At 41.2% G+C, this 24,605-nt stretch overlaps 3 protein-coding genes across 4 annotated transcripts; 2 read left to right on the plus strand and 1 right to left on the minus strand.

Annotated features, from left to right (window-relative positions):
* Positions 1 to 3,601, minus strand: LOC113213486 (dnaJ protein homolog 1). Its single transcript, XM_026432574.2, has 3 exons — positions 3,419 to 3,601; positions 1,385 to 2,235; positions 1 to 1,289 (listed from the first exon to the last, which is right to left on the minus strand). Exons 2-3 carry the CDS (start codon positions 2,222 to 2,224, stop codon positions 1,059 to 1,061), a joined length of 1,071 nt encoding a protein of 356 aa, XP_026288359.1. The 5' UTR covers positions 2,225 to 2,235; positions 3,419 to 3,601; the 3' UTR covers positions 1 to 1,058.
* A 624-nt stretch (positions 3,602 to 4,225) lies between these two features.
* LOC113213604 (thioredoxin-related transmembrane protein 2 homolog) lies at positions 4,226 to 7,022 on the plus strand. The gene is made up of 5 exons (XM_026432720.2): positions 4,226 to 4,465; positions 4,658 to 4,838; positions 4,953 to 5,139; positions 5,259 to 5,454; positions 5,532 to 7,022. The coding sequence occupies exons 1-5, from the start codon at positions 4,322 to 4,324 to the stop codon at positions 5,640 to 5,642; spliced, it is 819 nt and encodes a 272-aa protein (XP_026288505.1). The 5' UTR covers positions 4,226 to 4,321; the 3' UTR covers positions 5,643 to 7,022.
* A 356-nt stretch (positions 7,023 to 7,378) lies between these two features.
* LOC113213150 (dedicator of cytokinesis protein 9) lies at positions 7,379 to 21,113 on the plus strand. 2 transcript variants are annotated; one of them, XM_026432124.2, is made up of 36 exons: positions 7,379 to 7,614; positions 7,985 to 8,101; positions 8,203 to 8,372; positions 8,457 to 8,526; positions 8,624 to 8,754; positions 8,836 to 8,938; positions 9,006 to 9,177; positions 9,384 to 9,556; positions 9,643 to 9,789; positions 9,873 to 10,103; positions 10,202 to 10,368; positions 10,471 to 10,632; positions 10,715 to 10,794; positions 10,874 to 11,130; positions 11,217 to 11,458; positions 11,554 to 11,686; positions 12,642 to 12,830; positions 12,960 to 13,145; positions 13,234 to 13,431; positions 13,506 to 13,649; positions 13,762 to 13,951; positions 14,025 to 14,203; positions 14,291 to 14,496; positions 14,605 to 14,693; positions 14,790 to 14,934; positions 15,035 to 15,205; positions 15,288 to 15,553; positions 15,641 to 15,919; positions 16,003 to 16,163; positions 16,247 to 16,367; positions 16,457 to 16,665; positions 16,754 to 16,895; positions 16,988 to 17,250; positions 17,328 to 17,688; positions 17,778 to 18,069; positions 18,159 to 21,113. In XM_026432124.2, exons 1-36 carry the CDS (start codon positions 7,516 to 7,518, stop codon positions 18,391 to 18,393), a joined length of 6,480 nt encoding a protein of 2,159 aa, XP_026287909.1. In that variant the 5' UTR covers positions 7,379 to 7,515; the 3' UTR covers positions 18,394 to 21,113. The 2 variants fall into 2 exon arrangements, with proteins under 2 accessions (XP_026287909.1, XP_026287917.1); XM_026432132.2 differs by having other exon boundaries at positions 11,554 to 11,641.
* Positions 21,114 to 24,605: the final 3,492 nt, after the last annotated feature.

Genomic DNA, 24,605 nt, shown 5'->3' on the forward strand with positions numbered 1-24,605 from the left:
ATACAAATGATTTAAGAAATATTTACAATGGTAAAACACTTGGGGATGATATTTAACAGAGTCAAAACATCTTGTACCAACCTGCACTAAAACGTGCAGTCACTGACACATGTGATGCTGAGTTAAATTCAATCCTTTTATGTCAAGCTGGTAGCTGACAATCCTCCTTAATGACTATTTTCTCAAACACCTTAGATCCTCTAAATTACATCAAATCATGGCTACGGTTGATGTCAAACCTAGGAATCAATTAGTAATCAAATGGCTGCATCATCTCTCTTTTGTAGCCTGTAGCTGAGGTAGCAAATGATCTCAGTCTTAACAATCCTTCCTTGATTCAATATGCCCTACCTCCTCCACCAGTGCTGACAGTCCTCAAATGCGAGGCCCACAATACACTTTACCAAACTTTCTCCAAATTGGTCATGTGACCACTTACTCTCTTACAGGAACCTGTACAACTGTTACCTAATCCCATGAAAAGGGCATACAATGAACATTAGGAAACTTAAACAAGACCAAGGATAGAGATGACCAACAAAATACCAAACATTTTCCACTTTTAAGGGTATACAGGTAGAGGTAAACAGCTGCCCACTCTTGACATACAAGGTTGAACTCAACCAACTAGCCAGTACCACATTTTAACTATAACAGCAAAATGACTAACAATTGCTTTTAGACTACCTATTTCACATAAATACTACCCCATACACACAAAATATTTTAACTATCACAGCCATTAGAATCGTGTCTCATACATTTGAAGTGTCACCAGTCTGGTTGTGCGCCCCAAATTAAACAAAGAAGAAATGGAACAAAATAACAAGTCACTTAATGATACAAATTAGCTTGAACTCTAAAGCAAGTCTTATGGTGGGTCAACTTTCGCATGTATAGAGTACTGTTTAAAAAAAAAATAATGCCAGAAACAAATATAAAGATCACAAAATAAAATTTCAATTATGCCTCACATCACTTGGCCTTGTATTGTTCAAAGTACTGAGTTACAGCAATGCAGGGGGCAACATGACACTTAAAGATATCAATAATCCAGCTCAAGGGAGAGCATCAAATAGGATGTCTTTGGCACTTTGACATAAATTGTCGGGGAACTGAATATCAAAGGAAACCAGAAGATCTCCTTTGCGGGTTGGCTCTTTAGGGAAAGGCAGTCCATAACCTTGGATTCTCTTCACTGTGGTTGGTTTGATGATTTCGTGAGTAAGATTCACAGGGATCCTCTCTCCAGTCAGGGTTGGTACTTCTATCCTGATACCACAGAGTGCCTGTAAAGAGAAAATGAGAATGTTAGTACATGTGTCCAAGAGTAAAACAGTTGAGAAAAAGGAAAAAACTTCAAATAAATAATGTTCATACACACCTCTTTAAGAGATATTTTAGCTGTGTATCTGATGTCAGATCCTTCCCGCTTGAACTGAGGATGAGGCTTATCCCTGATGATGAAGACAATGTCTGCAGGGATCTTGTTTCTTGCTTGATCTCCCTCTTTCTGGAACGTTATCTTTGTGCCAGCTTTCCAGCCAGGTTTGACACTGATAGTCAAGACTTTATCTTCTTTTCTTGATGATCCATCAGGCTGGAGGACTCTTCTGGAAATCTTCATTTTCTTGGTGCAGCCTTTCAAAATGTCTTCAAGAGTGACATATAGATCATGTTCAATGGGAGGATCCTGCATTTTGTCTTTTGCATTCCTTGCTTGGTTCCCATGGATGTTGAATGAATGAGATCTGAAGGCACCTCCAGGGCCACCAGGTCGGTTGCCTCCGATGCCTATTGAAGAGAAGGGATCCATATCCATGTCCATGTCATCTTCATGGAAAAACATTCTATTTCCACCTGATCCGCCCAGATCAAAGAAAGTTTGGAATGGGCTGCTGGCTCCAAAGAATTGAGCAAATGTTGCTCTAGGATCACCATGGTATGAGTAAGAGAATCCTCCTTGAGCTCCACTGCCACCACCACCCATGCCTCCAGCTCCACCCTTCAATCCCTCTTCACCATATTGGTCGTACACTTCTCGCTTCTTTTTATCACTGAGAACTTCATAAGCCTCAGCTACTTCCTTGAAGCGTTCTTCAGCACTAGCAGTCTTGTTTTTGTCTGGGTGATACTTTAGTGCCAGTTTACGGTAAGCTTTCTTTATGTCGTCATCAGCAGCATTCTTGGCAACACCAAGGATTTTGTAGTAGTCTTTCCCCATGGCGCCTCGAACTGAAACAAGGAGAGGATAAATTGTTAAAAATAATGTCATTAGAAACTTATGAACTCTGTGGAAGACAGAGTCTTAGGCATACCATAATAATTAATTGCTGGACCATATTGATAATAATTATGATAGTTAAAATAATTATGGCAATTGAAATGATTATAATTATAACCCGGATAGCTGTCATGGTTGGAATAAAAGTTATAATAGGATGGTTTGAATGGATTATGCATTTTGATAATTCATCAATACAGATATTATATGGTAAACAGTATGACAGTGTCCATTTCAGAAAGATACAGTCTAATTTCAAGTAATTTAAAAATGATAATGGCCAAAAATGAGACCTACCCATTGCAAAGCCCACACATTGCTAGGCAACAATGATAGTTGAAGTACAGTGTCAGACCAAAATGGAAAAGGAATGGAGGACAGAGGTAAACAAGTTGAGAATTGATTTAATTTATTTACAATTTAAGCTTAACTTATTGACTGAGATGAAACCAAATTAAGGATACAGATAAATCAGAAACATTTCCCTTGAAAGAACTTAGTGTTTCCACAGTAATGAAAGTATCAAGAATAGAGATGCTAGTCAATGACACTGACAGAATAAATTTCCAGTTTAACTGATATCCATCTATACAAGGGGGAAATGTTACATGAATTGTGACAAACAAAACTATTGATTGACAATAAAATGGCATATTTTTAATAATGAAAATGAAAGGAATTTTACCCCGGACAGCTTGTCATGAAATAAAATCTGGCAACGAGGAAACTGGCCTGGGCATTTCACCATATCCCAGGTTCTTGGTTGCTAACCCAATTCAAAATGTCATAAACTACTAGACCCCAAGCAAGCAAAATTTACCTAATCACAAGACAACTTGAAGGTATCAGAGATTTTACTAGAACTCCTAGGAAAGAGGACTCAGCAGATCTTACACAAATGAGTGTAGGTTCAATTCATCATCTTTTAATTCATTGAAAGTACATTTCAGGTAGCTGAAGAGAAAGGACCAGAGTTCCCGAATACTAGGTCGGAATCGTCTGAATACATCTAAAAGAGCTCTGGTGATTCAGGGTCGGTCGGACTCGTTGCCAAATTTGGTCACTCACGGGATTTCAAAACCCTTTGCTTCTTGGCACTATTTCTACATCCACAAACACGTTAAATATACTCACCAGGAATGTTTCAGACGAAGAAAGAGATAATCCACAATAGCCCAAGCTGTAGCACTTATCACAACACTGCGCGAAATATCGCTACTAAACTACACACGTACGGACACACCGAGCAGAAAAGTACGAACAGTTACGTGACAACGCGTCCGTTCGCTTATATACTCGGCCCACGTACGGAGCAGAATGATCCCGAACGTTCCAGAACTGTCGACGGAGATGCCCGAAGCTGCTCGAATACGGTTGTCCTTGTCTTACTCTCAACCGTCACAGTAGCGCGATCTCTCTTGGTTCGGGTCATCGCCTTCCTTCGGGTCTTCGGACATGAGGAGAGGGGGTGAGAAAGAAAAGGGGGAGAGAATGGTGGGGGTGAGAGAGGAGAAGGGAGAAGGGGAAGGGGATGGCGAGTCTAGCGAATGGATCCGTTTCCCTCTAAAGAACAGTTTTTTGCATCGATCATCCCTTGAAATTAATTTTTCGTCTTCTTTGATGCTATAAAACATGCATTCCCCTCACAAAAAGTGTCACAAAAGAACCTCAAATACAAGCGACAGTTTTTTGAGATTTTTTGTGTTCGTTTCCAATCTCTCTTTCAAATACGCGCGTCAAGCATGCCAACAACTGACAATTGAATATTTTTCTTAAAATCACATATAACACAACATTTATTTGATATAAATTTCTAATCTTTATCTCAAAACGTTAAGTTTTGTAAAGAATTCTGATTAACAACCAAACTTGTACTCAGCTTTGCGTTTAAAAAAAAAATTCGGCTGCTTATGTTGGTGGTTGTGTCCACTGTGACTAGAAGGCTGTGTTAAAGGTTGTTGAAGTTTGGTTAGTAGCAGACGTTCTCAAAAGACAGGAAAAGAGCAGTTAGTTTTAATTAATTTGTTCTCTGTGAAAATGTCCTTCAAGAAGGATTTACATTTGTTGCTTCAACCCTTTTATTGGGTTAATATATTACTAAGTCTGTCCTATGTGACTGCAAAGAAGCTCCCCTTTCTCTGTACATTAGTATTCCCTGCAGCAGAATGTGAACTGGATTCTGTAAGTACAATACATCAACACTAACTTCTCAACAAATCTTTCTCGTTGTGTAGTCCTTAACATATGAATGAATTAGTATTGGAAGGGATAAGATTTCAATAGAATTGAATGAATTTTACGGATATTGTCCCTCTATGCTTGAATACTGTGCCAAAATTCTTGAATAATGTTATTTTCTGTTTCTGATTTCAGAGAGAATCAGAAATTCTATTCTTTCTGATGATTGTTGTAATGTTGAGAACAAGAAAAGCAGGAAGTGTGACAATGATTAACTATTTGTCTTCAAGTTTCATTTATGCCAAAGTGGCAAATGTAATTTTATGGTTTTATGCTGATGTTCGCATGGGCATTGGATATGGAATTTTGTTTGTCTGTGAGTTATTCCTTTTTATCTTAATTTCTCTTACAAAGTTATCTAAAGTTTATCAGTCAAATATTATTTGCATCACTGCAGTACTAATGTTAATCTTTTCATTATTATTTCCAGTGTTTTCATTGTTGTTGCCTGAGCCGACATACTCTGGACCTGAAAGTATTACATACTTCCGAACTGTAGCTGGTCTTGATGAAGAGTTAGAACGTGACAAGAAAGTGACCTGGCTGGTTACTTTCTACACTGCATGGAATCCAGCTTGTGTTAATTTTGCTCCTGTCTTTGCCCAGATATCACATGAGTAAGTTTCACAATACCTATATTGTTATCCAGTGTATAGGCATGTGAGAAAGATTTGTTTCTTCCATGGCATAAATTTTTCTTATCACCTTTATTATTTGAAATTATTTGATGTTTTAGGTATCACTTAGACAATTTGCAGTTTGGAAAGATTGATATAGGACGTTACCCAGATGCAGCAAAAAAGTATAGGATTAATGATGGTGCGAGTTCACAACAGTTACCTACAGTCATCCTCTTCAAAGATGGGAAAGAAACCCTTCGTCGACCAGCTGTTGACACTAGCAATAAACTGATTCGCTTCTTTTTCACAGAGGTTTGTAATTCTGCATTCTGATTTTATTGACTCATGACTTGTTTTTCTTGTTGGTACATCTATCTTTTTCCCTCTAGGATAATATCAAGCTTGCATTTGATCTGAATAATTTGTATCAGCATTGCAAATCCAACCCACTGAAAAAGAAAGAACGCAAAAAGGAAATTGGACATCAAAAGGCTGACTAATTCGAAGTGAAGGTTTTTTTAAAAGTAGGCTCTTATATTTGCTATCTTCTAGTGATGCTTGTAATTTTTTGAGAAAAAGTAAAGAAAAAGGGAGGAATAAGGGAAGTTTCCATGTGATTTTTAATTACATTTTAATCTGTAGTTTTTAAATGTTACATACATATGTGATTATTTAATTCCCTTATTCTTATTTTTTTTTTAAATAACTAAAAGAGCAATTTCACTGCCCCTCAATTATAGTGAGTGTTTTATAAGAAGTGTTCACATTTCACCTCGGCAGGATGAAAATCACTGCAATTATAACAGGTTCTGGTTTAGCCCAGGACCTTTTGTAAAACTTCATTGACTCACTATTGTTAGGCGTTCATGGCCTTTGCTCTTGTAAATTCAGCACAAAAATGGATTACTACAAGGTATCCAGCACCGGAAATGTTTTTTAATGAAGGTGTGCTTGGAGGAGATGTAAGATGATATCAGTATTTTGTAGATCTTGACAACATTGTTTCTGTCTGTATGCATTAGTTTGGAATCAGTTTAGCAGGATTCAGTTTGAATCTAATAAAAGTAAATTGTAACTGCCTTTTTTGTGATTATAAAAAGTGCAAATTGTTTGAAAACTTCTTGACAACTTTAATACAAGGCTCCTTCTTACAGCTTGGAAGCTTTTCTAAGGCTTTATCAGCTTAAGGATCTTAACATCTTAACATCTTAACATGTTAACATATAAACAAGTGCATTTTGCATTATATTCGATAGTAAGACTATGGTTTTACATTTGAATGTCTTTATATTCGCTAAAATGCCGACCATAACGTTCGGGATCGCTACAACGACCAATAGAATCATGATTCGTGGTTTCCTTGAAAGTTGTGTTAAGATCCCGCGAAACCACGGATCTCTGCTTTTCATCGAATTGAAGCGATGGCAAAGGTTTCTAAATGTTCCGGTCGACACTTTTTACCAATTTAAACACATTCATCACTAAAAATCATTGCCATAGTGCTAAATATAATGAAAATGCATCTGTTAATATGTTAAGATGTTAAGATGTTAAGATGTTAAGATCCTTAAGCTGATAAAGCCAAAGACAAAATGAAGTATTCTAAATGTGTACAAGTGTGCAGTTCTGACCATTGCATAATGAACTGTGTATGTGATGATATGCCTGCATTTACCCATGTTTATTTCTTAGTCAAAGGAGAGTGTGAAACTAGTGTTGTTTTTCTCTTAGTCATTGGCATTTATTTCTGGTCATCCTTTTATTGTATCTTTGTACTTGGTTTATCAGTTCTCTTGTCTGACAAACCATTATTATCTTTTGACTTTAAAAGTCATAATTTTTCTTGTAGGATTATTTGTGAAAATAAAGACATTTGCTTACATGTTTTTTTCTCACTTGTCATGCCTCAATCTTTCTTAGCAGAGCACCAGCCTCGATCTTGCAAGGTCCTGCGATCGCGGCACCGCGGTATTTACAAATCCTCCCGCGGAATCTAGTATGAAGAGAAAACGCAACTTGCGCTGTTAGTCGAAAATATCCTTTGTCATTCTATTTTTGGATGACTTGGCGGCATCTCTTTTTTTAAGTGCGGTGTAGCGTTTTTTAAGGCGCTGAAAAGAGATATTTGGTGTATTAATTTCATTTTTCTATCGGTTCACCGCTAATCTTTTAGGATTAGCTGTTGGTAGTTTTGGACTGCGCCTGTTAGTAAAAAAAGTTCCCATTCTTCTCAGTGTTGTGTTGTTGTCCATTGAAGGTGTTGTTGATGTTGATACCCGTGCGATCATGAACCCCGGGCTTAAGTGACTACCAAACTTATAATGGTCCACAAAATATCTTCACTTGTTGCTTGATCTTTTAAATCGAAGGAAAATGGCTGAACGGAAGTTTACCCGTGGTTTGGGCAAGCCGGGAATGGCTGCTCAGCTGAGAGAAACTGTGTCACAGGTGGTGAGAGAAAGTACTGTGCAGGTGAGACCTTTACTACTTATTACTAAACCTAATGTTAAGAAAATAACAGCACTCTTCAAAAAGTTACTTCCGATACATTTCACATTTTATTCATATGTTTGCTCTGAACTTATTTCATTTGGCTTAGAAATTAAACCAAATGTATGTATGTACCTTAAATGTGCTGTACTTTGACCTGACCTTGTATGTAAACAAACCTACATATTTAGCTCTGGCAACTTAGTTTGCTTGTGATTGACACTTGCTACTCTATGATCGTTGTCTGCCTACAACTGGACAACGTTGAGGCTTTAGGAAACTTTACTGTTTATCAAGTCTTTCAAATGATCCATTTACATTAATTTTCCTGTCTACAATTTTTAACTTTCAGAACAAGTTACACATGGTAGAGCCAGTCAATTTTGAGGAGTACATTTCTAAAAATAAAACTCTACTTCAAAATGATCCACATCGAGAACTCCTGGTGTACCCGTCTGATGATGTTTCTGTGAGTTACTTTCTTCCCCTTATACTTAGAGATTGCCTTCTACCTGGTAGAAAACTCCTTGAGCATTTTTAACTATCCTTATGAATATGTTTTAATTCCAGCAAGTTGTTTTGCCAAGAAAATATCGTACTGTGTCTCAACCTACTCCACCAGAATACGATAGCAGAGAAAATTTGCTGACCAAAGAGTGTCTTAAAAGTTATTCAAGTAACTGGCATTTAGTTCACTATAAATACAGTGCATATTCAGGAAATTACTTGGAATTACCAAAGTGAGTCCCAATTTTTTCCTCTCTTTTTTTGTCTTGAAATTCGTTTATTACTTCTTACAAATATTTTATTCTTTTACGTTTTAGGGCACCAAAAGTGGATGAATTAAAAGATGAAATCTATGAGGTTGACACTGATGCTGATCAAGTTGATGAGGTTGGCTTTATATTCATCCTACTTTATTTGCAATAATCTCATTGCACTATTTTCTATTCTAATATGTTTCTAAATTATTTTATATTTAACCTTATAGGGTGTTGTGAATAAAATTAGTGAAGGTATAACCAAACAAGGATATCTGCTTAAAGGCCCTCAAGTGGGTTCTGATAGAATATTTGGAAATATTGCTTCCAAGTCTTTTAAGAGACGTTACTGTTACCTCAGGTAACTTAAAATTTATTTATCTGTAGCATTATGTAAATCTAATCTCAACTTTGTAAGTAAAACTTTATCTTCATTTCACAGACGTGAGGTTGATGGCACTTATATTTTAGAGTTACACAAAGATGACAAAAAAGGCGAAGCAAAGGCCACCATTGTCATGGACTTTTGTACTGAAGTTGTACGGGTAAGTTACACTTATTTGTTGCTCCCAATGTCTTGTTCTTGTTGGTTCTAACTTCTCTAACTTACAGAGTCCTAAGAGAGGCCGCTTTTGCATGGAGCTGCGCATGCCTCATGGCCATAAATCCCATTGTCTTGCCGCTGAATCAGAGGCCGAACTTCATGATTGGCTTAGCAAGTTACAACAAGTATTGCACATCATAAAGCAACAAGAAGATAAACCTGCAGGATCACTTGAAAGAGGTACATGTCAAAATTGGTTTTCATTTGTTAGAGAAACCCCTTTACATTAACCTGCACTTGTCCAAAATTACATGGACCCCCCCATGGTGAACCCCTGGATGGAGCCACCTAAACTGTCATGGGACATTATGGAATCCCATGTGAATTTTGGGCAGTAACTTTCTATTTCACTTTACAATCCAACTTAAACCTAATTCTAATTCCAGCCAGTTCAACTCCACCTTCTCCTCAACAACTCCCCATTTATGGAACCTTAAAAGGCTTAGATCAAAGCATGAACCCCCAGTTAATGAAATATTCACGTGAGACAGACATGTCCATTGCACATGCAAGAAAAGAGAATCGACGTAGACTCTTCAGTGTTTATCCTCACATGCCGGTAGGGTGTTTTTTTATGCTGGAATTCCCTAGTGCTGAAATGTGATTTTATGGTCTCCTCTTGTAAAATCATTGTCTTTCCTGCAGCATGTAAAACAAGGTGCATTAAGTTCTGTTGAAAGTAATATCGAACCTTTCAAAGAAAAGTTTGGCCTTCGCTTTTTGGTAAAGTGTGAGGAAGTCAAGTTTAAACTCCAAGCACCAATCGAGGGAGAGAATGACATCCTTGGGCAAGTAAGTGTTTTTCTCAATAGAGAAATATTGTCAGCTTATGATTCATGCCTATTTGTTTCTTTAAAAGTTCTAATTTTGTCCAGGTGGAACCCTACTTCACTTCAATGGCTTTATTTGATGCACGAGCTGGGCGTAAATTGTCTGAGAACTTCCATTTTGATATAAATGATGAGCAGATCCGTCAAATTCTTCCAAATGCGCTTTCTGGTTCCGAAAATTGCAATGGAAATGGAAACCCTGAGATAGACCCCCTCATGCAACAATATCCCGAGCTTGAGCAAGTGTCACCAGACTGGCTTCACTTCCAAAAACAGGTATCAATTCTTTTTCTAAATTTTAATAAGGGGAAAAAGTTCTCTTACAAGGGGAAGGGAGAAAAATGTTCATAATTCATGTCCTCTTTCTTCTCTAGGCACTTTTTAACATCAGTTACCCACATTCTGACATATACCTTGTAATGAGAATTGACAAAGTTTTACAAGGAGGAATGTGTCCTACCTCCGAGCCTTATGTAAAAAACACAAAAGATCCAAAACTTGGACTTAAAGTACAGAAACATGTGAAAACATGCTGTCAGAGGTAGTTGAATGGATCTAAATTTGGCATTGCAAAAAAATTAAAATAAAAAAATGCTAAAGATTTGTTCTATGAATTTTATGTTGATTGCTCTGTTCCAAACAGATTGGGAAAATATCGAATGCCATTTGCATGGTCTGCCAAGCCACTCTTCCGCCAGTACAGTAATGAGCTAGACACTACATCAGAATTTCCTGCCATATACAGACAAGACGGACACCGCTTGAGAGATGATGACCTAATTAAAATTCTCTCAGATTTTCGCAAGTATGAAAGTTTACAGATCTTTGGAGTTAATCAAAAATAGCTATGCTATTGATTTATGTGACTAATTATAAAAATCTTGTAGGGCTGATAAGATGAGCAGATTGACTGTAATACCTGGTTGTATTAAAATCCAACTTGAACTTCTTGCAGAGCCTCCTGGAAGTGAGTTGTTATAAAATATGTATTTAGTAGAAAGCTTGAAATTTTAATATGATGATGCAAAATAATTTTTTCTGCTTAGATTGCCTGGCAACAAATTTAATGGCGCTGAAACCTTTCCCAATTCCAACCACTAATGATTGCACTCGTGAAGTGTGCGAATTAGAGGGCACACTTCCAGAGGGTGATGTAAATCCCTATACCTCATTCGTGAGTCATCTTTATGTGTACCCACAAAGTCTTAACTTTGATAATCAGAAGACTTTTGCTCGAGCTCGAAACATAGCTTGTTTTGTTGAGCTAAGAGATAGTGATGAGGAAGATATCAAACCCTTGTGTGTAAGTATGCAATTTTTTTCCTTCAGCATCTATAGCAGAAAATCTTGATTTCAAAATTACTGATACTGTATTGGAACTTTCATTAGGCAATATATGGTCCACCTGGCGGACCATCCCTGGTTTCTCAAATCTGCTGTTCCATTGTCCATCACAACACCACTCCGACGTGGTGTGATGAAATCAAAATACGTCTACCAATTCAGATAACGCCTAAACATCACTTACTTTTTACTTTTTATCATATTTCCTGTGATACAACTAAGAAAAAGGATGTGAACGTTGAAACTTGTGTAGGTTATTCCTGGGTGCCTCTCTTACACAAGGGAAGGTAAGATTTTTCTCACCAAAATTTTTATTTGCTCTAAATGTAGTATTTTTCATTTTTTTAAACATATCTTTTCTGTTTGTTTGTTGTAATTAAAGGATTTGTGTTGAAGAACAAATTTTACCTGTGGCTGCTGGCTTGCCATCAGGGTATTTGGCCATCCAACCACTCGGCCTTGGGAAGGGGGTGAGTAATGACGCTGAGCCTGCGCATGAAGGAAAGGGAACACATGTAAGTGTTTGCATCCTCTAACTGCTTTCGTAGTTTTCTTGTAATTTTAGTTGGAGAGAGTTAGGATGGGTTGAATTTTCAAAAATATTTTTTTCACCCTTTATGTTTAAAATTTTGTTGTTCTAGTATTAAAAAAAAACAAAAAAAACCTTTGACCAGGTTTTGTAAATTTTACAGTTTCCGATGTAGTTGTTTAGTGCTTGCTAATACTAATTTCTTTTTCTTTACCCTAGCTGCTCAATATTGCAGTTGTAGAAAGTGATTCCAATTTTATTTGTGTGTTCTGGTAGGAGTTTAGAGTAATTTGACTGGTTGCAACCTCCCGTACGTATGTATCAATAACAGCATAACATATCAGATTTTTTTTCTATCTGAGCAGTTTTATGACAGAAGGTTTATTCAATCTGTTTCATAGACACTTTGATGTCTGTAGCTTGTGTTAGTTTGGTGATTGGTGGCTAGGTTTACCAGGAATACTGTTGGGCTGGTAAAGCATGCTGCATTGTTGCTTTTAAATATTTTCATTTTGTGTTTGACATCTAGATTAAGCATAGGTCATTCCATTCAATTTCCTCACAATGATGTTCAAAAACTTCTTTGCTGCTCATTTCAGTGGATGCTGTTGTGTGTGTGCTTATTTTTATGTGGAACTATTTAGACTGTTAGCTTTCTAGGTGAGCATGTTTGGCTATTGTTAGATGGGGGAGTTATAGGCAAGGGGTGGTTGGCAGAGCTTGTGAATGGACTGCTGAAATACCATACACTCTTGTGTATGTACCATTAAACGCTTTTGTCATCATGTCAGCTGTATGTGCAACAGTCTTGTCTCGTGCTTAGCACTGCTAAGCGATTTTTTTGTTAATGCTTAGATGAAATGGCAGCAATGTAAAATCTATCCATGCAAATTTGTTATGAATATTGATATAATTATTTATGGTTCTATTTCTCTTTTCAGTTCAGTGGCCCTGATGTCACTTGGGTTGATGGGCAAAAACCCATCTTTACAGTAAATTTTCAAATGGTTTCTACGGTGCTGACCAAAGATCCTCATTTGCATAATTTATTTGTGCATGCTGAGAGACTTTTAGACCCAAAACTTGCAAGAGCATGTCCTTCAGAAACTGAAACTTGTCAAATACTAAAGGTATATTATATTTTATCTTATTTTATGTTTCATCTTAGTTTCATCTTATTCTATTGATTGGTTATCTACTCTTTGCTCCCTTCGCTAACCCTTGTTTTATTCTTATGTTACGGTATTTGTCAATTTTAGGCTGCCCATGCTGTTCAGTTGTCGGCTGTGTTGTCTTTGCTGCCAACAATACTGAACCAACTTTTGACATTGTTAGTTAATTGTTCAAGTGAAGATGTTGGACTGAACATTATTCGACTTTTGGTTAACATAGTTCATATGGTTCATGATGCTGGCCGTCAAGATCTTTTGAAAGTTTATGTCAAAGTAAGTCTACCAGGGGCTGTAAATATTGGCTCAATTATCCTCTATTTTGTCTTGTGAAATTACTGTCATTTTTTTTTGTATTGTTTAGTATACATTAGTAGCTCCAACATCAAACAGCGGAAGCCACACAGTGCATGGACAATTGAGCCACCACTTACCCACTCTCCTACGGCCTGACTATACTGATTTTTTGACTGTGAACAAACTTATGAGGCATTCAGATTTTTTCTTTCAAGTTATGGCAAAAAGTATGGCTCAATATTTGTTGAGCTCAGGACGAATCAAGGTATTTATTGATGAATGATAAATGCTTTCAGTGCGCTTGGGAACTATTTCTTATGGACTGCACTTTTGTTGTAGATGGTTCGAAATGAACGCTTCTCTGAGAGCTATCAAAAAAAAATTGAAGAACTTTTAAAATCACTCTATCCATATCTTCAAAGGTACAAAGAAGTGCCAGTGGAAACCAAACAGCTGAACATGAGCCTAGCTCATTTTCTGAAGGTTTGTGGTCTCCTTATTCTCAAAAGTTTTTACCACTGTACAAGTTTTGGAACTTCACAGTGTGTAACAAGTTATACATAACAATCAACAATTATTTTCATTGTCATTATAGAAATGCCTGACACTCATGGATCGAGGATATGTCTTTGAGTTGATAAAATCTTACATTGAACTTTTCAATGCGGAGGATTCTCGAACTCTTTTCGATTACAAGCTAACTTTCCTTCAAATTATTTGCTCACATGAGCACTTTGTCTCTCTGAACCTGCCTTTGCAGCGAACAAGTAAATCAAGAACAAATGGTAAGACTCATTTTTAAATCAGTCATGTATAATTTTAGTGTTTGTTATTTATCTTAGCCCATTTTGTTCACAGATATGCTCTCAGATTTTATACTTTGTGAAGATTTTTGCCGTTTCCATTACTTAGTGGGCTTACTCCTCCAAGAAGTTCGTACTGCTCTAAACCAAGTTGTCCATACTCGTCGTATGGCCATTTCAGTTTTAAGAGATCTTCTGGCTAAACATGAGTTAGATGATCGATACCAGAACAAGGTATGGTCGATATGTAGAGATAAACATATTTTTTTGTTTTAAACTTTTAACATAATGACAAGACATGAATGCTGATTTTATTGACAGGGCCAGCTGAGCCGAATTGCATCACTGTATGCACCTTGGCTTGGTATTGTGTTGGAAAACCTGAATAGACTAAATGCAGTCCATCTTTTAAGTGATCCTGCACATGTAGGCCGAACCAATAGATTGTCAAACAGCACAGGTTCATGTTTGTATTCTGTGTCGGATTCCCTCAGCAGTGAAACTAGCAGTAGATCTTCTCAGCATAGGTAACTCATTGTCACTTCTCCTCACATCATTCACATCATATATTTCTGTATCTGCTATGTTTCCAAGAAGTAACAATATTATAATTTTTCTTAAACATCTCTCTGCAGAATTACATTGCATCTTGACACCCGAGCAAGCTTGAGAGCATCCACATATTTAAGAGATGCAAACTATTTTGCTGTGATTGCCGGTCAAGGTAAATTGTAAATCAACAAAAAATAAATTTCTATTTCCCATGAATGAGGGGAAGCACAGGCCAGTGTATTTTTATTTTGGGTTGTTTTGTTTCTAGGACTTGTGAATGGATGTTCGACTACCAGCTTAGAATCTGAATCATCAACCATATCCTGTGATGCCGTTTCAACTGCCTCCCAAGAAACTGCTATAATGAGAGATGACTGTTCAAGGGATGGTGAAACATTGAAGACTCATTCTAGGTAAAAGTTTCACTTTTCATAAGATTAAGACAGATTGATCATAGATAATAATTTTCCTAGTATCTGAGAAAATTCTGACTGAAGTAATTATGGTTTGCAGGTCTGTCAGTACCTCACAACCTTTGCGTGTTGATAAAATAACACCAGGAGAGGTCAAAGATTTGTTGATTTGTTTCCTTTTTGTGGTGAAGTACATGTCTGAGGAGCAACTGATAGCATGGTGGCAGCTTTGTGAGCCAGCAGAGCTTCTGAATTTCTTTAGAGTTCTAGAGTATGTTGAGCTTTTATCTATCTACTAGTATTGGTTTATCATTCACATTAAATTCAACTATACCTTTTTATTTTCAATGCAGAATGTGTTTGCATCACTTTAAGTACACTGGCCGGAAAAATATCACCAGTACAAACACAAGCCGTGAAATGGTTCCAGCAAGTAAATTAGGGTCTGCCAAGGCAATGACACTACCTGCTCGAATGGCTCCCCCTGACTTTTCATCAGATCCTAGTGTAAATGAAAACAGCACAATTAGCTCTTGCAATAGTCCAGGAACCATAACAACCACAATAATTGTAACAAGTGGGACTAACAGTGTTGGAAGAGAAAGTCTTGTTCCAAAAAGTAAGTAATTAGATGAAATTTGTTTTATTAATTCTAATTCTCTTTCTCTTCGATTACGTGTTTTCACCTTTGATGTGTGCCCCACAGGTAATGCTGACTCAGATGCAGGAACTCGTTTGTATCAGGCTCTACTGGAAGCCAACATGGCGACGGAAGTTGGTCTTATCACACTTGATGCTCTGGGCCAGTACTGCATCCACATGAGGGATTCTCTTCTTGCAAATAGAGGCGATAATCCAATAATGAATAAGATATTTGATATCCTGCTATCATTTTTGCAAGTTGGGCAATCTGAAACACTTTTCCGCCATGTCTTTGCTGCTCTACGTGCCTTAATAAACAATTTTTCTGCCGTTTTATTCCAAGGTGAGTATTATATTTATACCTGAAATATTTTTTGGTACTGAATGTTATTTCTTAAAGTTATGCTCATTTTCTGCTCTTTGAAGGTAATGCATCATTGTGTGGACGATTTTGCTATGAGCTACTAAGATGCTGTAATAGTAGACTATCTACAATTCGTCAAGAAGCTTGTGCAATTCTTTATTTGTTGATGCGCAGTAATTTTGAGTTTACTAGTGGGAAAGGCATCACACGAGTGCATTTGCAGGTATCTGTTTTCATGCTGTTTTTGGTTGAAGTTCTTCAGTTATCCTAGACATAATTTTAACCTGTGCTGTTGTTTACTTCTAGATGATTATTTCAGTTTCACAGATGTTAGGCAACATTGTAGGATTGAATAATGCTAGATTTCAAGAAAGCCTTTCTCTCATCAACAGTTATGCTACTAGTGATAAAGTGATGAAAGGAACAGGTACATCTACAGTCATAGGTTTCCAAAACAATTAATGGTTTTGCAGCTAGGATTTTCTTTGTAAAGTCTAAAATTTCCTTGTTTTGTAGGCTTTCCTTCAGAGGTGAAAGACTTAACCAAGAGGGTGCGTACTGTTTTGATGGCTACTGCTCAAATGAGAGAACATCACCATGATCCTGAAATGCTTGCTGCTTTGCAACATAGTCTGGCAAACTCATATGCAAGCACCCCAGAACTTCGTCACACTTGGCTCCAGAGTATAAGTCGTAACCATAATAGGGATAATAACTTCAGTGAGGTAAGTAAATTATCTTATAAAAATAGAAGGGATAATAATTAAATGGATACCGATTTTAACTGTATGTCTGATATGTATTTTTTATCAGGCTGCAATGTGTCAACTACATATTGCTGCTCTCATGGCTGAATATCTGAAACTGAAAAATGTTCAGAGCTGGGGAGCAGAGGCATTTCAGAAAATATCTTCCAATATTGCTCGTGATGAAATTGGTTTAAAACTAGATGCTGGTGGGTAATAGATCAATAAAAAATAATAATTTCATTTAAATTTCATATGCTTGGTCATCATTTCTCATTATTGTGTTTATTATCAAATTCAGGTGTGCAAGATGTACAGTATACAGAACAGTCTTTATTGGAACAACTAGAAGTGTGTGCAGAATGCCTTGAACGCGCAGAGAGATATGAATGTCTGTCAGAAGTATATCGTCTTATTGTCCCTATGCATGAGAAGAAAAGAAACTTTGCAGCCTTAGCTCAGTGCTATCAAAATCTCAGTAAAGCATATCTGAAAGTTACCGAGGTTATGCGTTCAGGTAAAAGGCTGCTTGGGAGATACTATCGAGTGACTTTTTATGGACAGGTTAGTTAGGGTTATATGCTAGATGTTTCTTAATTTTGTTAGATTGGATTAAATATTAATTTAATTATTTTCTTCAGGCTTATTTTGAAGAAGAAAGTGGCATTGATTATATCTATAAGGAACCTAAAGTTGCTTCATTAGCTGAAGTGTCTGAAAGGCTACAGCGCCTTTATACATCAAAATTTGGAGATGGTATCGTAAAAATGATGACTGACTCAGCACCTGTTGATATTACTGAACTTGATCCAAAGCTTGCTCATATCCAAGTCACTCATGTAACACCATATTTTGACAAAACTGACCTTGAAGAACGCCAAACTGAGTTTGAGCAAAATCACGATATCTGCAGATTTATGTTTGAAACTCCTTTCACCAAAGATGGAAAGAAAGCCAGAGGGCAACCTCAAGACCAGTGGAAACGACGAACCATCTTAACAAGCAAGTTATTGTTTCTTTTCATAACACACACTGTAGTATAAGTTTGTTCAAACCAAAACTGACTTTCCTCTTCTTTTTTTTGTTTCCAGCTGAAAAATCATTTCCATATGTCACAAAGCGTATTCGAGTCATAGAAATTGTTGTTGAAGAGCATAGCCCTATTGAAGTTGCACTAGATGAGATGCAGGCTAGAGTGCTGGAATTGGAAGAAGTTGCTCTCTCGAAACCCACAGATGCTAAGAAATTACAACTACGTTTGCAAGGATCAGTGTGTGTTCAAGTCAATGCAGGCCCTTTGGCTTATGCTCATGCATTTCTTGAACCTGGGCAGTCGGAACTTTATCCAGATGACAAAGTTGAGGACCTTCGAGATGTTTTTAGGTTTGTTTTTTTTAGTTTTCTTACTATCACTCAGTTCAGTGGTTTTTATTTTGTGTTTTTAATAATTTACTGTCCTATTGTCCGGTCAGGGAGTTTGTTAAAATATGCTATGCTGCCTTACAAGTGAACAGTAAGATTATTACATCAGAACAGCAGGAATATCAAGAGGTCTTACGCCAGAATTATCACAAGCTCTGTCAAGAATTGAGCCAACTGTTTGGTGAACCTGTGTGGCCTGATGAAGAGCTTGGCAGTTTCAAGCGAAACAGCCAGGCTTTGTTCAGTGCCATTAGTGGGGCATCAGCTAATTCAAGCTCAGCCTAGTTTTATTCGAAAGTATTGCTGCTGGTTTCAGTCTTTGTTAGTGAATGAAATTGCCATTTTTACAGAGTTTGATGAAATTGAAATGAGTTACTGAGTACTGAGTACTCTGAGTGCTATATTTTAAATATGTTATCACACTGCCTCTTAAAGTAGATTTTTGTCCTTCAAAAATCTCTTTTTTCTTGTCTGTTGCGTCTATTGTGTAGTGTGTCTGTTTCTGGGCTTTCTGCTATTGTTCAACATTTGTGATATTTTTAGTCAGCTTAGTATGAGTTGAGAAGTATTACTATCTAGAACCAAAAGAATCTCAATTAGAAATCCGGATAGTAGATTTTATACATCACTTATAAATTTCTGGAGTCAATTATTAACATTTCAAATATCTCCTCAAAATACATAACTTTCAGTTATTCATTTCATACTTGCATACATATTGGATTTTATTGAATCCAATTGTATAGTGTATTTCTCTATTATTTTCTTAATTTGGCCATGCCATTTATTATCTCTCTTCTTCCTTTATGAACTAGGCTGGTCTACTTTGTGCAGAGCCTATGTGGAATGCAACTACTCAGGCATAATTTTTATTAAGTATTTAATTTTCCAGTGTACAAATTTTGTGTCATTTTATTTGTTATCTATTCGATGTTCGATGATGTATTGCTTTCTATATAGTATGTGCTTAACACTTAATGCACATGTAAATGTGCATCTGTAACTGAAAAGATTGAGGTACCTATTCCCTTGGTCTATTCATTTTTAATGAATACTCACCATCTATTTTTCCTGTGTAGTATTAAAGACTTTCCGTCATCTTGCCATAAATATTTTGTCATTGCTGGGTTTAGGATTTCTAGTTACAATGTTATTAAACATTGCTCAGTATTGATTGACCAGAAATTGATTAATTATTAAGTCAACGTGAAATTTGGGACCATGTTAACATCTGACTTCTTAGAATCACTTCTTCCCTTTCCAAAATTCATCATGAAAATTTGCTCTAATTTATTCTTGTGTGAAGTAGTATGACGGTTCCCATAATTTGCATAAATGCACTTGTGTGCTTCAAGGGGAACTGGTTCCTATTGTGGGTATACACTTGAATTCTAGTCTTGTAATGTTATTTTTATAGCATTTTTAATGTATGCTGTGGTCAATTAAGGTGGAATGGATCTTTTTTTTCATTTGTTTATCTCTGCCTGTTGCTTTAAGTCCCATATTGTATACTTTCTTCATTTTCAGTCCTGTTGTTTCTTGCCCGGTCCTATGATATCTTTATTTAAAATTATCTTTTCACTTGCTTTCTACAGCCATAGTATTACTGTTACTACTTGTATTTGTTATCTCTCTCTCGTTTTTTAGAGCGCATCCCATGCATGCCTTACACTCTCTTACTACTTTTGTCCTGACGTCTTACAGAATACCTGTTTCAATAACCTACATGAAACTATTAAGTTTTAATACTCAATCATGTTTCTGTTATTCTTTGTTGTAAGGCTTGTTATTTATTTGTATAATTAAGGCTCATTGTGATATGATTATAATTTTAAATGAATTTTAATATTTATACTCAATCACTACTCTCTATAGCTCCTTATCTAACATTTCCATAAGAGGTAAAGGCCAACTGTTTGTCTGCTAGTAATATTGTGAAACTGAGTCAGATATAGAACTGGACACTGGACAGAAGAAAAAGATTAACAAGGAGAAGGAGAAATAATTCATTTTGAATAGAGCTGTGGAACAGTGGGACCTTGTTCATAGTTTCATAAATGTTCGCCCCTCTCCTCCATCACAGAAGTTTGAGACCACTAAAATGTCACTATCTTTTTATTGCTAACTTTTGATTGCTATCTTTTTATCGCTATCTTTTGATGCACTGGGCATATCATACATGTACCTGCTTTACGCCGCTTTTCTTGGGTTTTATTTATTTTGTATTGAAAATTGGGCACTCCCCCTCCCTCCCCCTCGTAAATTTCAAAGAACTTAAGAACTGGTAGGCGGGTTTACTTCAGTTCAGTCTGAAACATATCCCTCACGTCATCGATTCCTCTTCTCTCCTCTACCGCGCGAGCGCCTAGGAACGTTGGACAGTGTGCCCTTCAGGTATGTTTGTTCTTTGATAAAGAGACCCGCGCTTGGGTATGAAATAGTCCATATTTTATAATGCTTATTTTTTTTATTGTCTCTTTTGTTCTTGTTTTTAAACGGCTATATTTTTAGTATTACAGAAGACATCGATTATATTTCATAACAGCTGGATTGTGGCATTTTTCTTCCAAGTTTGTGCAGGTGTGTATGAGCTATATGTTACATACCAGGTGGCAGATTCACGCCGCGCACGTTCGTAGTTGCGTGCGAGTTTGCCTATGCTTGCTGCCCACGGCCCACGGCTCCTTACGGCCCCGTGCGAGTAGGCAACCCACCCGCACGCCTGCATGCGGTACAGTATAACTACGAAAGTGCGCAGTGTGAATCAGCCACCTGGTATGGCTCATGGAATACAGTAGATTTCACACTCTCACTCAACCGATGCACAAAAAGTCTCTAATTTTAAAAGACAGTCAACCCCATGGTCTGAACTTTTCGTTGCATTTATTTTCTGTTATGTAAAGGGACTTTCCAATTATTTTATTTTTTTCATGGCATAGCTCTCGCGTTATAATTTATGAGATTTGATGTATCAATTTATAAATAAAAAAATGGAACTTGTTTTACATTGGTATATCTGCCTATCCTTCCAAACAAAATTACAAACTATCCCGTAATGCATTTGTGTGTAACTGCAGAGCACGGAGGGCGAGAGAGAGAGAGAGAGAGAGAGTGTTCGTAATATCACGGCGGCAATTGCGCTTCGCCACGGCCGGAGCATGCCCGGGGCGGAGGTAATGAAGTGAGCGGAGCATCGACGCGGGGTGCAGTCCAGTGCGCGCGGCGCAGGGGTGAGTCGCATTCCTAACATTGTCGGGGGGAAGGACGTCGTGGCATGGCAAGTGCAGTGCAGTGAGGGGGAGGACTTGATTTGCGTTGTTTGCCGATGAGTGTCACCACCGCGGGCGAGAGGGAGGGGGCAGGGGCTGGGGCTCAAGCTTTGCGCAGCGCAACTTGCTCTGCGCCCCAAACGACGACGACGTTTCGAGCGTTGGAGAAAACAATTGAATGGGAAGGAGCGCGTGGCTAGCAAGTGAGATTCGGTTATCCAACCCGTTGCTGCGCCCCTCTTGGCCTCGGCCTCGGTCCCCGGCGCGCGGGCGGCGGTCTGGAGTCTGGAGAGGGGAGAGCACCTCCCTGGCGATGGAGATGCGTCGAGGTAAAAAGAAGAGGGGCGCGGGAAGGCGGAGGAGGGGCCAGGGGTTAGGTCGCGGGCTTACACAGACTGATCCCCGCAATCCCTCGGTAATCCCCTATCTCTGTATCTCCCAGCCGCATCTATAGGCTTGCCTCTAGGGCTGGCGCGCGGGCTGGAGAAGGGTGGCGGTGGCGCCCCCTCGCCCTGCCTCCGTGCTTGAGCCCCCCGTCTCGTCTCGTCCGTCGGCGGATCGGTGGTCGGGTAGGCTGCTCACCACGGCCTCGACGGTCTCGACCACCCGACTCCTGACCAGTGTGGTACCCGTGGTTGGTTGAAACCTGTCCCCGTGCACCCCTTACCCCCTTGGCCCGGCCCCGGGGCGCTGCTGCTCGCAGAACCCGCGTCCCTCCACCCTCCGCCTCCGCCCCCGCCCCCGCCTCGGCCGCCAGCATGGAGTCCGCGGCGGCCGCGACAGCCGCGGCGGCGTTTTCCAGTCGCGTCGCCACAGCGACATGGGTAATGTGATGAAACATGCATGAGAGCCAGCTGCGGGCCGCGGTGAGCGCCGCGGAGTGGCTCTCCTCCTCACGGTAGTCCCGCGCCGCGGGATCATCCCCCGCGACCTCCAGCCCCGCGCCCGATGAGCCCCCCCCCCTCCCCTGCCGGCGGCACGGCGGCGCCACAGAGACGGGCAGCCGCAGCCAGCCGCAGCAGAGGCCTCGCAACAGGTTTTTGTTGTTATTGTCCTCGCGTCCCTTACTTTTTCTTGCGCCGCTCGCTGAGCGTTACGAGAGTGAGGCGTCAGGCCCGGCCCGGCCCAGCGGGGGGCGACCCCCTGGCACCACCAGACGCTATCATCGGCGACCTGGTGGACGTGTGGTCCTTGCCCCCCGCCCTCGCCCTCTCGGTCGCGCGGCAGCCTATCTTTAAACTTCAGGTGAGGTGACGGATTGATAATGCAAACCCTATCTTGAGATAATCCCCGTGGGTTTTCAGTGGTGGTTGTTTGGAGAGAGAGAAGCTTCCTACTGCTCTAGCCGACCTCACGCGGGCCTGCAATCACGCCAGCCTGCCCCCCAGCCCGGCCGCGATCCTGCACCACGTCGTCGTGGTGGTCGTGGCGAAGGTGATCGGGGGCCGCTGTTGAGGTATGACGATGACGGCAGTATGCGAGCGCCGCGCATTCTGTCGAGTTAAAGTCTCCGAGCGGGCGTCCTCCGGGCCGCCGCCGGAGTCCGCACCGGGCTGCTGGAGCCAATTACACAAGCGCGTGTGCTGGCGGGCGTGCGGGGCGTGCGGGGCGTGCTGGCCGCGCCAAGGGGTCGGTCGGAAGGGCACCGCAGCAGCCGCAGTCGAAATGCCGGCCAGACGACGGTCTGGTCGCCTGGTATCCTCGCGCCTGTAGCACAGCGCGGTGGGGCGGGGCGGGGAAGGGGAGGTGACATCATGGAGAAAGAGCGCCGCATTGCACCGGGTGCACGCGAGCTGCAGGCGGCAATGACCGGGCGGCGGACCGAGCTTCAGCGGGGGAGGTGACGGTGGGGGGCTCCACCACCCAAGCCCCAAGCGGGCTCCATTCCATTTGCCTCTCACCTTGCCGATGACGATGTTGACGACGTACGGGAACAGGAGCCAGCCCAGCACGGCGCCGAGGGCGACGAGCGCGGCGCCGATGCAGCCGATCCAGCACCAGCCCCTCACGGTGATCCTCATGGTGGCGGCGAGGGCGGCGAGGGCGGCGACGTGAGGAGCCTCGCGCGCGGGGGGGCTCTCGTCGGAGTGAGCGGCACGAGACTGCCAGCTGGATCTATCCCGCCTGTTCGCCGGCCAGTGGCTGCCTGCCTGGCTGCCCGACGGCTACCTTATCACCATGGCCCGGCTTTGATAACGCTGAGATGGGCCGGCCCGGCCCCCCGCCGGACACGACGACGCGGGCAGCAGCGTCGCGGCGGCGCCCAGCGTCACGCCCATGGGGCTGCACCTGGCGCGGGGCGCCGGGGAGCCTCGGCTGGAGGCACCCGCAGGGGGAGGGAGGGGCGGGGGCGCTGCCACCCGAGTCAGCTGGCCCGGGCACGCGCTGGGGCTGCTGCGGCTGCTGCTGGGACGGCCAGAGCCACCGGGTGACCCAGTAAGGCCTAGCTGGGCGGGCCGAGTGGTCCAAGAAAGTGAATGGGAGAGATACGCCCGGCAGACCTGCCGGGCCGGGCGGTGCGGCGTGGCGCGGCGCGGCGCCGCCTGGCCTGACGCGGTCGGAAGGGCCGCCCGGACGGGCTGCGGGTCCGGGTCCCGGGTCCACGATGTGGCACTGCTGCTGGCTGGCCCACTTGCCGCTGACACTGTCGCGATCCTCCCGGCTGGGCCTCTTCACTCACGGGTGGCGGTCATGTTCTTGAATATCACACTTGCTTTCGCCACCAACCCTTCCACTCCATGAACTCGATGAACTTCACTTCACTAAGCACACACAAACGCTCGCGCGCACACACACGCGCTCACAGAAGTACACAAACACGGGCGGCCGGGGTTCAACAGCCGCGCACGTCGCGCACACGCTGGCGTCCCGGACGCGCGGAGCCCGGGCTGAGCCGAGCAGGCTCCGGTGCAGGAGGCGGCCGGGCCCGCGGACTCGCTCCACAGGAGAGGCACCTAAACACACACCAGCGACCGGACCGGACCGACTCGGAGACGCAAAGTGGCGCTGGGGCGTACGGGCTGCTGCGGTGCGGCGCGGCTGTGACTCATGTGTCTCTCTCTTCTTCCCCCTCTTTCTCTCTCTCGCTCCCGCTCTCTCTTTCTCTTGCTCGCTCTCACTCCATCTCGCGCGCTGATTACGACGGTTGCATGGAAGCCGAGCCGCAGGTCAGCGCGGGGGCAACGGCGGGGAGGGGCTCGGCGCGGTCGGGCGGGTCGAGCGGCTGGG

The sequence above is a fragment of the Frankliniella occidentalis genome, unplaced genomic scaffold, assembly GCF_000697945.3.
Source record: "Frankliniella occidentalis isolate FOCC.00 unplaced genomic scaffold, Focc_3.1 Scaffold38, whole genome shotgun sequence".
NCBI lineage: Eukaryota > Metazoa > Arthropoda > Insecta > Thysanoptera > Thripidae > Frankliniella > Frankliniella occidentalis.